At 31.5% G+C, this 14,850-nt stretch overlaps 1 protein-coding gene across 2 annotated transcripts; it reads right to left on the bottom strand.

The window, feature by feature from the left end:
* Positions 1–1,349: 1,349 nt before the first annotated feature.
* LOC127738855 (uncharacterized) lies at positions 1,350–14,848 on the bottom strand. 2 transcript variants are annotated; one of them, XM_052250259.1, is made up of 7 exons: positions 14,815–14,848; positions 13,364–13,666; positions 10,325–10,468; positions 6,813–7,399; positions 5,362–5,532; positions 3,668–3,878; positions 1,350–1,569 (listed from the first exon to the last, which is right to left on the bottom strand). In XM_052250259.1, exons 2-7 carry the CDS (start codon positions 13,415–13,417, stop codon positions 1,462–1,464), a joined length of 1,275 nt encoding a protein of 424 aa, XP_052106219.1. In that variant the 5' UTR covers positions 13,418–13,666; positions 14,815–14,848; the 3' UTR covers positions 1,350–1,461. The 2 variants fall into 2 exon arrangements, with proteins under 2 accessions (XP_052106219.1, XP_052106220.1); XM_052250260.1 differs by having other exon boundaries at positions 13,364–13,640.
* Between the last annotated feature and the right edge of the window lie 2 nt (positions 14,849–14,850).

The raw sequence follows: 14,850 nt of genomic DNA, 5'->3' as shown, positions 1-14,850 counted from the left end.
TAATTTCCTCAAAATAGTAATTAGCAGAAACTTGTTTCATTTGACTTTAAAGGGGCATCAGCTGTCAAATTCATATTCACCGATTTGACTCAAATTCTCATATTTGATTTATAACCTACTAAAACGTATATCCAGCTTACAAAAAGTCTAAAATGAACAATTTACAATGCATGAACTCGATAATATGTACTTTGTGTGTATTTTAGTCTAGACGCAATCTAATTAACCATTGAGGTGACCTCCGAAGACTGCTGACGGTCATATAACCCGATATAAACATTAATATAGATATAAATAGATAGCGAACACGTGCAATTGGATTTTTCTAGGTCTGTTTGGTTTCATATTATAGGTTAAACAAATATGTTAACCATCGTTTTTACCTGTATAAGAATGAGTTTTTGTGGAACGATTCAATCAACCAAATGGTTTCACTTTCAATGTTTACATTCTTTCCTTTTTAATAATTAGTATCTGAACACGCATAGTTAACGTGTAACCCATCTCTAGCTAAGGAGATAAATAAAAGGTCACATGAATACGGATTCAATGAGGTCGAATTTTTCACTTGCAAGGGATATTTCTTAGCTTATTTTGACAAAACTGAACCAAACTGGCTGCTTAAATCGAATTATCATTTCACTATTTCACTTTCACTTTAATGATAGAAAAAAAAATCATATTTTATTTTTTTTATATCTCGTAACTAACACTCCTTTAAGATTCATTAATTTTTTTATATTTTCAGACAAAATTTGAAATTGAATATATGGGTAAAATTAGATTTATTTATATTCACTGAAAAGGATAATGTCAATAAATTCACTCAATATTTCATATTAAGTTAAATCACGTCCTCTTTTCCTCGAATGTGACCTACCGAATTTGACTTATCATCGTGTTTGCACATACACGAACAACACGACGGATGCCACGTACTGAGCAGGATCTGCTCACCCTTCAGAAACATTTGAGATCACCCCAATGTTTTTGGAGGTGTTTGTGTTGCTCAGTCTTTGGTTTTTCTATGTTGTTTTTTTATACAATTGTTTGTCTTTTGGTCATTTTTCGTTTTTTTGCCAATGCATTGTCATTTTATTTTCGACTAATGAGCTAATACATAATAGAGGAGTATCAATTTTAAATATTATTTACTATACTATATAATAAATATGTTTCGGTGAACCATTTGGGTCGAACCAACTAAAACACTAACATCAGTACTGGTGAGAACTTATTGTCTTTCAATTCTGAATGGGTTACAAAAATATATCTATATTTAGCTGGAATCTTGATTGAATAATGAGATTACAGAAAATCTAATTATAATAAACTAAATAAAATCTATAAAAAGTTTTTTCTTTATATTTTTATAATCAGCTAGCTAGTATTATATTCAACAAATTATTTGAAGTATAACTCTAAGAGCACACTAATTGTAAAATGTTTCGATTAGACATGTTAAAGCTGCAAAAGTTTTTTGAGGGTTTCGTTGAGAAACATTCCTTCTGGGTCACATTCAGACTTCTTCAGTTGCTCTTTAAATTCGCCAATCTGACCTTTCATGCGCTGTAAAATTAAAAGAAAAACAAACTGTTGAGGGTAGAATTTAAAATTATTAAAAAAAATCTCACAGTTGTCTAATATAAAGGGGTAATATTACATAAATGAGTGTGTGGATGGGGGTTAACAGAATAGTGAATAATGGGTAAAAAATATAAAGAATATAGAAAAAATGGACCAATAAAATAAAGAATAGAGAATGATGAGGTGCTAAAATATAAAGAATAGAGAAAAATGGGCAATAAGTATAAAGAATAGAGAAAAATGGCCTAAAACATTAAAGAATACAGAAATTGAGGACCCCCATCCAGACACTCATGATATCAAAAACGTATGATACATTACACTTATTTATCGGTTATAAATGACCGATGTTTTAGTTTAAGGATGTTCGCTTCATTGTTTCAAAATAACAAGCTTTATAAAAGACTTATTAATTGATAGTATATAAATAAAGGAACTAAAAAAGCAGAAAAAATGACGCGGACCGTGTGCTTGTTTTTGAGATATAAGCCATTGAAAATTTTGCGGGAAATGGTTCTCTGTATATTTTTCATACATATAACATTGGCACCTTTTTTCTTTCAAAAACAATGAAAAAATAATAAAGATTTTGTAAGATTTTCAAATATGGCCTTTCAAACTATATGTAATTAAATTTTGAAAAGAAAAGTAGGGGTTAGCGGGCAAAATTTTTAATGACACTACATGGATAAAACAAGAGGATTCCAAATACCTGACAAACATTCAAAAACAAGAGGAGCAAACATCCTTAATGCGCACTATAAATACTTTCAAAAAGCAGTATAAAGAGAAGACTACTGTACATAGAATTACATTGATTACATTGGCTTGATTATAAATGTTTCTATATCCCCCCATTGCAATTCATTATAAATTTTGACCCGATTGCAATTTGTTTTATCAACCCTTACACATACAATCAAGTCGCTGTTTTACTCTACGCTACGTGCTTGTTAATTTTCCCTATATGTAGTCAGTATATATTAATATTGACTTTTAGTGTATTTATAGTTGCTTATTCGTATTTCTAATGTGCGATATGACAAATTATGTTTAGAGGAGATCAACGCATGAGTGTGTAAAGATGTCGATATTTGTATCTATATATGATATTGGCTCCACTGATGAGACTTGAGAAGATGAAACGCGGGTCTAGCATGCCAAATTATAGTTCTGTAAACACTCTTTGTTTAAAGTAAAGGGCCTGTTATTCACTGGTTGTAGTTCGTAGATGTCTGTCATATTTTTTTTTTAATTATTGTTGTTTCAGATATCAGGCTGTTTGTTGGTGTTTTTTTTTTCGTTTTAATTGTTTCATATTCATCCTGTCAGGGCCTTCTATAGCTGACTATTTGTAATTGTTTTTTTTTTTTTTTTTTTTGAAGGCAGGAAGGTGACCTATGGTTGCGTAAAGCCTCTTTATTTCGTTCTGTTGGATAGTTGTCTCATTTGTAATCTTATAATATCTCCTTATTTCATAAAAAAAAACTATTATTTATACGTCATTGTTTTTGTCCATGAAATCCCAATCTAATTTAAATTAAATCTTTTAATTGCTCCCGTTCGGATATGTTGCGCATCATATCAGAAGGGGATCAATTAAAAGATTTAATTCTAATTAGATTGATGAAATCCTAATATTAGTCGAATTACTAGGATTGTTCTACCCAAGGTTTAAAAATAGACGGCCCTAGCCATATTAGGTAACATTTTTGAAATGTTTGGTTTTCAATGATTTTTAACGCCCTTATTGATTTGGCATTCCTACTGTTTTGGTAAGGGCACCTGTAATTAGTTTTGAGTAGACGAAACGCGCGCCTGGCATACTTAATTACAAGCATGGAATATTTAATGAGTAATCCATTTATGTGTTAAGTATACGTTGTAAAATCTTGTATTGTGTCATGATAATTCTGAAATGGAAAGAACCTTAAACGTTTGAAACGTGTGCTAAGTTATTTTTCTTGTTTTGAGAGAAACTTATGTTTAAAAATACTAAGAATTTGAATTTACTAGAAACAAAAACATTTTTGTAATAACACTTTAGCCGAAGTTTTGCTTTGCAACTAGTTCTTCGTACCTCGTAAATATGCTTGTTAATTCCAGGGATAAAATCCCACTGTTTGGCTAAATGTGGAACACCATCTAACTTCATCCATTCTAGTGCTACCTCTTTGCAAAACCTTTCCCATCCATCAGTGTGGACAATGCTTACCACTTCTACAAACAGCACGTGACGAGATCCATTATAATCAGGATTTCCTATTGAAGCAGGACAAAGAAGTGCGTCGCTAAAAAAACATTTTAGAATTAGAAATATAAGACATAAAGGACTAATTAAAAGTTATCAATTAAAAAGGGTCAGCAAACAATGATTTTCAAACGAAAATTAAGAAATTGTCTGCAAAACATAACATGAAAATTTTATTGTTGCCAGCACGAACAAAGCTAAAATAGTGTAGATGAAGGACAAGAACACAACCGAATAATTAACACTATCTTATAGGGACAAGAGGTTTAAATACATGATAGGTTTAAGAAGAACAGAGTATTGATATTTCACTTATTGCAGATTTTTTAAGTTCAGATAACTGTATACAATATAGATAGATTAATATAGTACTGGATTTTTTTATTTTCTAACTTGTATTCTGCGGTTGAATTTATTCCAAATAATAAGGATGTTCTTGTCCCAGGCAGAAAACCCTGGCCGTGTTAGGCGCAACTTTTTGGAAGTTTTGGTCCTCGGTGCTCTTCAGCTTTGTACTTGTTTTGGCTTTCAAACTTTTTTCATCTGAGCGTCACTGGTTGGTCTTGTGCGGACGAAACGCACGTCTGGCGTATTGAATTTTAAGCCTAGTACCTTTTGTTAGCTATTATTCGTGTGTTTCTTTGTCCTATATGTTCTCCCATTTATTTGTATTGTGGTCCTGTCATGTGATGTTGTCGTTTTGGTGTTGTGTTTGACGTTGCCATAACAGCGGGAGGTTTGGCATGCCACAAAACCAGGTTCAACCCACCATTTTTTTTCTTAAAATGTCCTGTACCAAGTCAGGAAAATGGCCATTGTTATATTATAGTTCGTTTCTGTGTGTGTTACATTTTAATGTTGTGTTTTTGTTGTGTCGCTGTTCTCCTCTTATATTTGATGCGTTTCCCTCAGTTTTAGTTTGTAACCCGGATTTGTTTTTATCTCTATCGATTTATGAGTTTCGAACAGCGGTACACTAATGTTGCCTTTATTGAAGCTGTTTCTTAAGTAAGTGAATATGGAGCATTATCTTACCTCCTAAACATTTCTAGGAATATGATTGGTTAAAAGCAACCGCGTTGAGACCGTGTATATTTCATAAGGAGTTAACTTAGTAGGCGGGGCTTATTTCAATACACGGTTAGTAGTGGTGTTTCGTCCCTTTATAAAAAAATAACACGGCGCTGAAGAAAAAAATTGAAACGTTTCGCCGGGACAACAGATGTAGAAATTGATGATGAACGATTGAAATAAATGCAGAAAACAAATCAAAAGCTAACAAGATGTTGTTGTTGGCATTTGTTTTTATATAGACAAATGAAAGTAGGTTCTTTATATTGAAGACTTGAACGCTTTGATAGGCCACTAGTCTAAATGCCACATGTTAAGATAGTCGGTATGATAAATTCGTTACACAGTGTGCTAGTGACCTAATACGATATATATGGGGTCAGTAAATTTTACATATATCGTATTAGGTATAGAATAACTAGTAATATTGCTTTTTTTGTTATGATATTTACCTATAACCCATCATTCGCATTTCAAGTGCGATATTCAATGGATACTCCCCTTTTTCCTTGTAATGTTGTACTTTGAGAACTACGACTTCAATAATCTTCTTTACTTGGTGATAGTTCTTCAAATCGAAGGCAAATTCCATGTCATACATAGGGGCCATGCGAATGTTCTGTCTGTGATGAACGTGATAAAATTAACTAACAAGCACACCAATAACATATTTTTGTATCTAATTTAGTGTAATCGATTAATATGTAACGTTTTCTAATCAAACTAAACCATCTGTTACACTTAGTACATATATAACGTTTTGCATTTGATAGTGTATGGTTCGATAGGGTTATTAAATGTCTTTCAATGTAAAACAAAATCGGGTTCAAGTAATTGAAAAAATTCAAAATATTTTCATTGTTTGCATTTGGACAATTATAATGAAGATAAAATACGTTGAGGGGACATTTTATAGGAATAGCATGCTAGTCGTATGTAACTCCATTACGTCATAAAACACCAAAGACACAAGCTTGATGATGTATTATACCTCATCTCCTTATTTTTATATTAGTATTGGAATAAAACTTCAGATTTTGATTACTCACGACAGATATTCCAATAAAAAGGTATACATCCGGCTTTCTGGACAAATAAGCACAGAAATGAATAAAACAATAACTATTTTTTGCTATGCCAAGAATCAAATATTTCATCTAGTTCTAGTTAAAATAATTATAATTTTTTTCAAATAGCTATTTAAAGAGAATTCTATTAACAATTTTACTTTATTATGCCATTTCGAGTATGATCTGTTCCACCGGATGTTGTTTTAGTTGCCAGAAAGATAAACACTATGCGTGGTTTGTTTTCCAAATTAATTTCAGGTTACTTATAAAAAACTACAATTTTCATTCCTATCAGATTAATAACAAAATGCAAAAAATGATACAAATATAACTATAGGTGCCAAATATCGTAGCGTTTCTATATTAAAATCAGGAAAAATCATACTGTTTATATCCTTACTCCAGACTGTTTAAACAGCCATACATAGGACATGAACGTATATATGTATAGTTTATCCGGTTTTCTACAGATTGATATCGTAAAATGTCAGCGGCGAGTCACTATGTGAACCTTTTTTAGCGAAAGCAGCAAACGTAAAAAATATTTTCACATTGTGTCGATCAGCTGATGTTTTACAATATCTATACGTAGAAAACCCGATAATCTGTTTATCGTTCTATTACTGGTCTTTTCCTTTCCCTTAAACAGTTTTACGCTTCACGAAAGCAAGCTTGCTAACGTCTCCTCACACATTGTGACGTCGCTGATAACTTCTCAGACATTGAGACGTCGGTGATAATGTCTGATAACGTCTCACAGCCATGATACGAGAATTACGGATCGAATGATCATGTTGAAATAGGCAAAGGAAAGGACGATAGAAAAATCTTACCTGAAATGAACAGCGTTTGGAAGTTGCTGATAGATTGGACCGGTAGGATATATAAGGTTCTTTAACATGGCGAACGATATCCATGAAAACAGTGGAGTTATAGAAGGCTGTTCAGCTAGTGTTGGTGACATCAAGTAAAGAGATTCCTCGGACATCAAATCAATCAGGTCTTTCCTGTTGTAATAATCCTTCTGTTTTATGTCTTCATTCTCTTCATTCCCTTCTTTATTTATTACTCTGATCCAGACTTCATCATCTTCGGGCTTATATGCAACTTGAGGCCTTTCCGAGTTGAACGGAAACCAAAACATCTCAACCGACATGTTCTCCTCAAATATTTTTTTCATTTGTTCAACATCGTAGAATATATTCTTTAATTTTATGTATTGGTTTTCTACTTTGACGATGTCCTGTTGTTTAAGTTCAATAGTCATGTCGTAAATAACTCCAAAACATCCGAAGTTTGCCTGTATCGCTTTGAACATTTTGCTGTCTTCATTTTGAAAGGTTTTTAGATTTCCTTTTGCGTTCATTATGCGCATTTTCACTACATAGTCACTCGGTGCCTTTACATCATATCCTACGCCCTAAATGCACAAATAATTGGATATGTAAATAATTAAATGTGGCAAATGTTTTGAAAGATGACCAACTTCAAACAATACTAAAAGACAAAAGAATATGCAATATCTATGCTTTAAAAATAAACAGCAAAACCGTTGTACCGTTATTTTAATATCCTTAGAACAGAGAACATATTTTCTAATAACATCAAATGTGCTTGCAATTTTATTGGCTGTAAACAATGTAGAATTAACTGTGCTATATATGTAATATTTATAAATATGCCCATCCCTTAAACGTGCTCATTCTGCCAAACGTGTCCATATGATGTTACTTATCTCCCAAACAAGTCTAGTTGCCAAAGGACGCCAAAACGTGTCTTTTTTCATAAACACCTAATCATGTCCTTATCAAAATGAACTCCCAAAATATGCACCCTTTATAAAAACGTGATTCGTTATCACATTATTAGGTATTTAGAGAGAAAATCAAGTCGCATTTCATTTACAGTATTTTATTTATATATATCAAATTCAATACAAAACGGATATAAACATATATTCCTTTTGAAACTCTTATTATTTCAAGACATACACAAAATTTATATTGTAAAGTTAAATATTAATTAAACATCTTGAACACTTATACTGACTTAAAAACCAAATGCACCAATTTATTGTCACTTTGTGCAAATTTTAATCGCGTTCCGGGAAGAAATGTTTTTTGTGTGTGTCGTCCGACTTACTGCAATGGTTGCTTGATAGAACGTTCAACACTACATGCACTTACTTCATCTGCACCAGATAGAGTTTAGACAATAACTGTATATTTAGTGATGCTCAAGGACAAACTATTAGTATATTATCTTACACCAATTGCCTCAATAAACATTGATGCCAAATTAAACTCAAATGTATGACTAATGCCTAATGATCAGTATTTTTCCATTTGTAAATTCTAAATTCGTCATCGATATGGACGAAATATTTGCAACCGTGATAACATTAAGATTTACACTATAAATTTCTTGATTCCTTGTAAAAATACAATTTGTAATTTGTTTTATCCTTCAGTCTACGAATCATCTGACCATTTGCAATTGAACGAGGTCACAATCTTTGATTTTCTTCTTTTAACTCAGTAACTCTTTTAATCACCGGGAATTGTCCTCTGCATTGATGTCATTGTATAGCGGTTTTCATACTTTTTATTTGTTCTTTGGACCCCAACAGAAACCCAACTTCATAATTGTATTTGCCGTAGACGGCACATAAGACATATAAGCGCCCAAAGTTGTGAGACCTATTTGCGTCTTAAAGTGGACACGTTTCGGTGAATAACAATTGTCGAACACGAGGAAAAAAATGGACACGTTAGAGCGAAATAAATAATTGGACATGTTATTGGCATCAATTTGTCATCCTTAATAATAGACTTGTTCTTGTATTGTAATGAATCTCAGGTTTTGACTTAAGGTGGTACCTAACACTACAGGGAGATAACTCTGTAAAAATCAACTAAACGTTTTAATCACGTTGTATTGTTAAGGAAATATCAAGCTTCTCAATGATCAAAATTAGTGTTTGTCAAACTGCTATATAACCAGTGAAATTTTTCTGATAAAGTGGTTGGTTCAAATTATTTGAAATTTTTATATTTTTGTCAAAGGGTCAAAGTAAACATTTTGTCAAAATTTTAGGAAAATTAAACGAGCCAAATTAATATTAGTCAAGGTGTTGGGTACCACCTTAACTCAGAAAAGATCCGTGTAATTTGCATTAAATAGATACCGTTATCTAATAGCATATTTGCTTTATATAATAAAACATTTTCTAATTATACTGCCTAACTTTACTGAAGGATGGCAAGTCTATTTTCCTATTAACAATTTGATTCTGGTGTGTTTGTTTATTCTACGTTGGCTAGAGGTATAGGGGGAGAGTTGTGAGATCTCACAAAACATGTTTAACCCCGCTGCATTGTTGCGCCTGTCCAAAGTCAGGAACCCCTGGCCTTTGTTAGTCTTGTATGTTTTTCAATTTTGATTCATTTTTATGTTTCGGAGTATAGAGTGACGTTCATTTTTCCTGAATTAGTATACATTTTTGTTTAGGGGCCCGTTAAAGCCCGCCTCTGGGTGCGAGATTTTCTCGCTGTATTGAAAACTCATTGCTGGCCTTGGGCTGTTTTCTGCTCTTTGGTCGGGTTGTTGTCACATTTCCCGTTTCCATTCTCAAATTTATTGCACAACTTTTACACCGGTTGTTTCCCTTTGCCAATTGTAGATAGGTTCCATACCGGACAAAAGGGGCTGCTGCCCATACAAAGAATTGTAAGTTGAAAGTAATATATAGTATTTGTAAGCAATTTTGATTAAAAATAACTATTAATATCTTATTTTAAACTTTACAATAAATTAAATGGATTTTAAAAGATTTGAAAACGTTATAGATTAAACATATTTGGCACGGACAAGTATGTTTTTTCCGCTTTCTCCTTGTTGTCAATGAAAATATGTGTACGTCGTTAGAAATATTTGATCTAAGGAGGATATAATCTCTCGAAAAAGATCTTAAATATAGAAAATTGATATATTGGTACCAAACGATAAACGAAAAGTTGTAGTTCAAATCGCGCCGTACTCACTATTGCAGCTGGATATTTTGTTTCACTTTGAATGTTAACATTCACACACACTCATCTATTGTCTACTTTACTTCGTGGACTTCAAGATTTTAGAATAATACAAGCGTCGTTTGGTAATATATTGGTATTACATTCCAGATTTTTAATGAAAATCAGCATATACTAATAAGACTTCATTTTATTTTGTACTGATGAAGGACATTTAAACAATATGCATAACCATTATGTTATTATAACGCATTTTATAAACTTCAAACTACTAGAATGACTTTAGATATATAACATGTTTAAGTAATACTCACATGGCAACCTGTTGCTACAACACTTATCATCTGAACAACTTCTAGAATAACATTTGCAGGAATATTTAACTTTTTCTCTAATTGGAAATCCTTGAATTCACGTGCCGTCACACCGGGCATAATGTCTACATGGTTAACGGTACCCTGTATTATAATAATTTATATATGACACACACACGTTTCACTGTGGTGTAATGGTACACATCTAAGACATATACAAACTGTTTAAACGAAATATGTACTTCACTTCTTCGTACTATGAACATCAAAATTATTTCATTTTTCCTTAGATGCTGTTCTTGGACCTGTACAGGAAGTTTTATCTAGCATTAATTGTATAGTTTTATAGTTGATATTCACCCCGTATGTACCAAGTGTGAGATTAGTTTTATTGATATTAAAGAAATTTCTTAGTATTCCTAAACGGAAGATTTTATACACACAGAAGAAGAAGTATACTTAACAACAAAATTATTTTCATTTACCTGTGTATAATATGACGCAGGTTTCTTCAAAAGTGATGATTTTCTAAAAATTGTTTGACATTTCACAGTGATATCATACTTTAACTTTGTTTAAACCTGTTTATTTACTTTTGACTTTAATTATTTATCCCTTGTAGTTTTTTATTAACTGTGTATTTGCATTCAGGTGTCACAGGTCAAATTTATTCGTTCATTGTGTGTTAATTTACGTTTTTTTATTGAGTTAAGCCTTCCAATTGATATTTTATAGTGTGTTTTTCTATGTTGTGATGTTATACTATTGTTTGAGAAAAGGGAGAAGGTTTGGTACCATTAAAACCTTTAATCCCGCTGCAAATGTTTGCACCTGTCCTTAGTCAGGAATCTTATTACAGCAGTTGTCGTCTGTTTGTGTAGTTCATACGTTTTTCTCGTTTCTCGTTTTTATATAGAGTAGACCGTTGGTTTTTCCGTTTGAATGGTTTTACACTAGTAATTTTTTAGGGCCCTTTATAGTTTGCTGTTCGGTGTGAGCCAAGGCTCCGTGTTGAAGACCGTACCTTGACTTATAATGGTTTACTTTTATAAATTGTAACTTGGATGGAGAGTTGTCTCATTGGCACTCATACCACATCTTCCTATTTCTAACTACGAATATGCTAGTGTTGTGAAATTTTCAATGTGTATTGATTTGACTATTTGATTTTTTATTAGTTTTGAGAGAAGACTAAAATCTTTATTTTCTTTACTCAGCGGAAAGTCTCATAAAATGAATTTTTGTCATTTTACAAGATCATGTCGTTATGCATTTTTTAATTACTTTAATTTTTGTTTTGATGATTACATATATAAGTAATTGCAGGACTGAAGAAAACTTTCCTTATGTTGTAGGGTTTAGCACCCCCTTTTCAACATGATAGCTGAAAGGTGTGAAAAAATTCAGCTATCGAGATTTCCTTTCAAATTAAATATGTGTTATCAGACGATTTTAAAAGAAAAAATTACTATGATATTTATTGGCGTAACTGTTAGCTTATCGATTAACAAGGGATGCGAAATCGCAAACGGTACATAATTGGATTGTAGATTACTGCAAAAATATATATATTAAAGCGTTTCATCCCTTCAGTTTTAAGACTCTAGTCCTGGTCTAAAGTTTACAATCGTTTGCCTTTCTATATTCTTTGTTGTTGTTCCGTTGAACCATGTGAACATTGGGAAAGTCGAAATAAATGTTAATTCGGAAGGTGTTTACCCGCCCAAAGTGTTATATGCACACATATTAGAAGTTGCTGTAGTCTTGTAACGGATTTGTTGTGTACGAAATGTCATGTTTGAGCAATTAAAGTCCCGTTTATACTAAAAGTATGACATTTGCATGACAACCATAACAGCAAATTTAAATGCATACATATATGAAGATAGAATTTAAAGAAGCACAAATAAAAATTCATTTATTTATTGACAGTTTTGCCAAAAAATTATTTTGAATATAGAGTGAAAGGGACTTGTTGTATTGTATCTGTTTAATAAATTATTAATACAAAAATTGAATAACATAAGATGAAAATGTGATAAAAAAAATAGTATTTGCACCCTCCCTCCTTATATAAAAAAAACTTCTCATATGTTATATTTGTTTGCAGTTGTTTTAATTATGTTAATTGAATATTTTTGAATTGTTTTAATATTATTAGTGGTATTGCCATGTTTTGTATATATGGTATTTGGGCCTTTAATTGGTATTCTTCTTTCTATCATAAGAATTTCATATATCTGAACATATATGCGGTGGATTGATAAAATGTTAATAGTTCATGTTTAGAACTATTACACTAGTTTCAATTCTTCTATACTTATCGCCTTTTCGTCCATCAATAGAAACATATGCAATACATATACTTAATATTACATTCTTACATCAAAGATACGGATTATTATTAGTTCGACAAAACGTTATAGACATTTGTTTTCGTACGATAACATCCTTTTTCTTCCTCTTTTCCTCTCATTGTGGTTTGAGGTAGTGTCTATCTAATGTATACCATTCATTCATGATTATTGCTATACTCAATACCATACTTTATATCATAAGATACCGAAACAAATTTGATGCGCAAGTCTAAATTCATGTTTTGACAGTGATAGCAAAAGCTAATATTAGATATAAAACAATATCGCATTTAAGAAAACAGTAACCCAAAAAGGAACACAAATTAAAAATAAAAAAACGAAACAAATGTGTATCGAAAGAATAATCATAAAAATAAATTTCATACTTTGTCTCTTGATTGAAATTTTTCGAGTGACAATATATGGGAGTAAAAGTTAATGGCTACCGATGTGTTTTTGGAAACATCAAGTGTTCTTACTTCCCCTCAGCAATGACTGTGATGTAGGGTAAAAACATATGCAAATCAAAACTGCAATATCATAAACTACCTATTGTACTGAACTAGATACGCATTTCGACAATTTAAAATTGCTCTTCTGTGATTCTCTAGGCCAAAGTTGTACCAACATTAAAGAGCTGATAGAACATTTTATTCAACATGAAAGATCCAACAATACTTACAGGAGATATTCTAATTCTGGACCCATCTTCGTAATCGCTTTTTATGTTTTCCATGTAAATAAGTAAGTTGTTCCTGTCTGAAAATATTGGCGACCAGCTATGTCCACTTCCAGCACATCTTACACTCAACTTCTCCTCAGATGCCACTTTTAGCAATCTTTTCAATTCTTCTAATGTAGTAGGAACGGATGCAATAACTGGAATAGTTTGTGTTTGCCCCCAGTTTCGAAATGTCTCTATCCATACAGGTGGCTTGTTTTCAATGCTTTTTTTAAATCTGTGAATTATCCATTTAATATCGTCCTTAAACAAAATTTGTGTATTCTGTAAAACGCTTACCTTTGTAAGCTTTTATCACAAATATTCAAAGAAATACTATTCATTAATAGTTTGTTTAGGCCAAGTTCTATTTTTTTTTTGGTTTCCGTGTACCCTAAAGTTTTCTATTTGTAATGCAGCATACGAGTATAAGTCCTTACTTCATCATAATGTTACTGTAGAACACTCTCTTTTAACGTAATTGACGCAAAAATTTAATTTAGAATGTACGGTATGTATTTCAATTTATATTCTTTTTCTTGCATTTTTGGCAAATTTCACATATTTTTTTGTAACCTTTTTTGCATTTTTTTGTAAATCCTATGGATTTATTCATTTCTGTTTTCATTTCCCATTCCTTATAGTATGTTATCAAACATGTCGAAAAGCCTTGGTTACATAATTAGAAAATATTACAGTATATGGTCCATATATTTTCCAGTCGCACCAAATGTTTGCTTTGGTGCTTATTAGAAAATAATGTTCGTTGTTAGAAATATTTACAAAATAAAACCAATCGTTACAGGAAAAAATCTACAATATATAATTTAGATCATTAATTATTTTGCTTTTTGTTTCTATGAAAAAACATGTTTTTGATCAGAGATTTTAAAAAACTGCTGAAAAGATAATCATCAAGTGCAAAGTGATAAATTTAAGCGTACTCACAATCCATTAGGATTTGAATTCCACTAACGTGTAGCTAAATATTTCAATACATATTCGTATTCTAATGAGTAGTTAGAGAGGTGATAGGTAGTAATTTTTGAATTGTTGTAAAAATGTCCAAGCTAACTTTTCGTATTATTTTATTTCTTCTATATTTATAAGAATCAGACATCAGATTGAAATGAAATATTTTATATTCAGTAAAAGATATGCGAAGTTACAATATGGTGTTAATAAGTTTTCAGTGTGGAGATAATCTGATATATATTCCTCATAAAGACTGGACTCACTATCTTATCTACCTTTAAAACTTCATGAACACATATGTTTGTTAAAAGTATATTTCATGGAATATTTTAGGTTTTGATTTAATGAGAGCTTTTAAGAATGTATAGAAAATTAACATCTAGAAGAATCATTCAAAAACTTTCATTTTATACTATACTAATACGTTTTACCTTTACCTTTTTTAGAAAGGAGATATCAACTATCGTAATGTT

The sequence above is a fragment of the Mytilus californianus genome, unplaced genomic scaffold, assembly GCF_021869535.1.
Source record: "Mytilus californianus isolate M0D057914Y unplaced genomic scaffold, xbMytCali1.0.p SCAF_4, whole genome shotgun sequence".
Taxonomy (NCBI): Eukaryota; Metazoa; Mollusca; class Bivalvia; order Mytilida; family Mytilidae; genus Mytilus; species Mytilus californianus.
The sequence above is the reverse complement of the archived record's forward strand: the minus strand, read 5'-3'. Positions and strand labels throughout refer to the sequence as shown.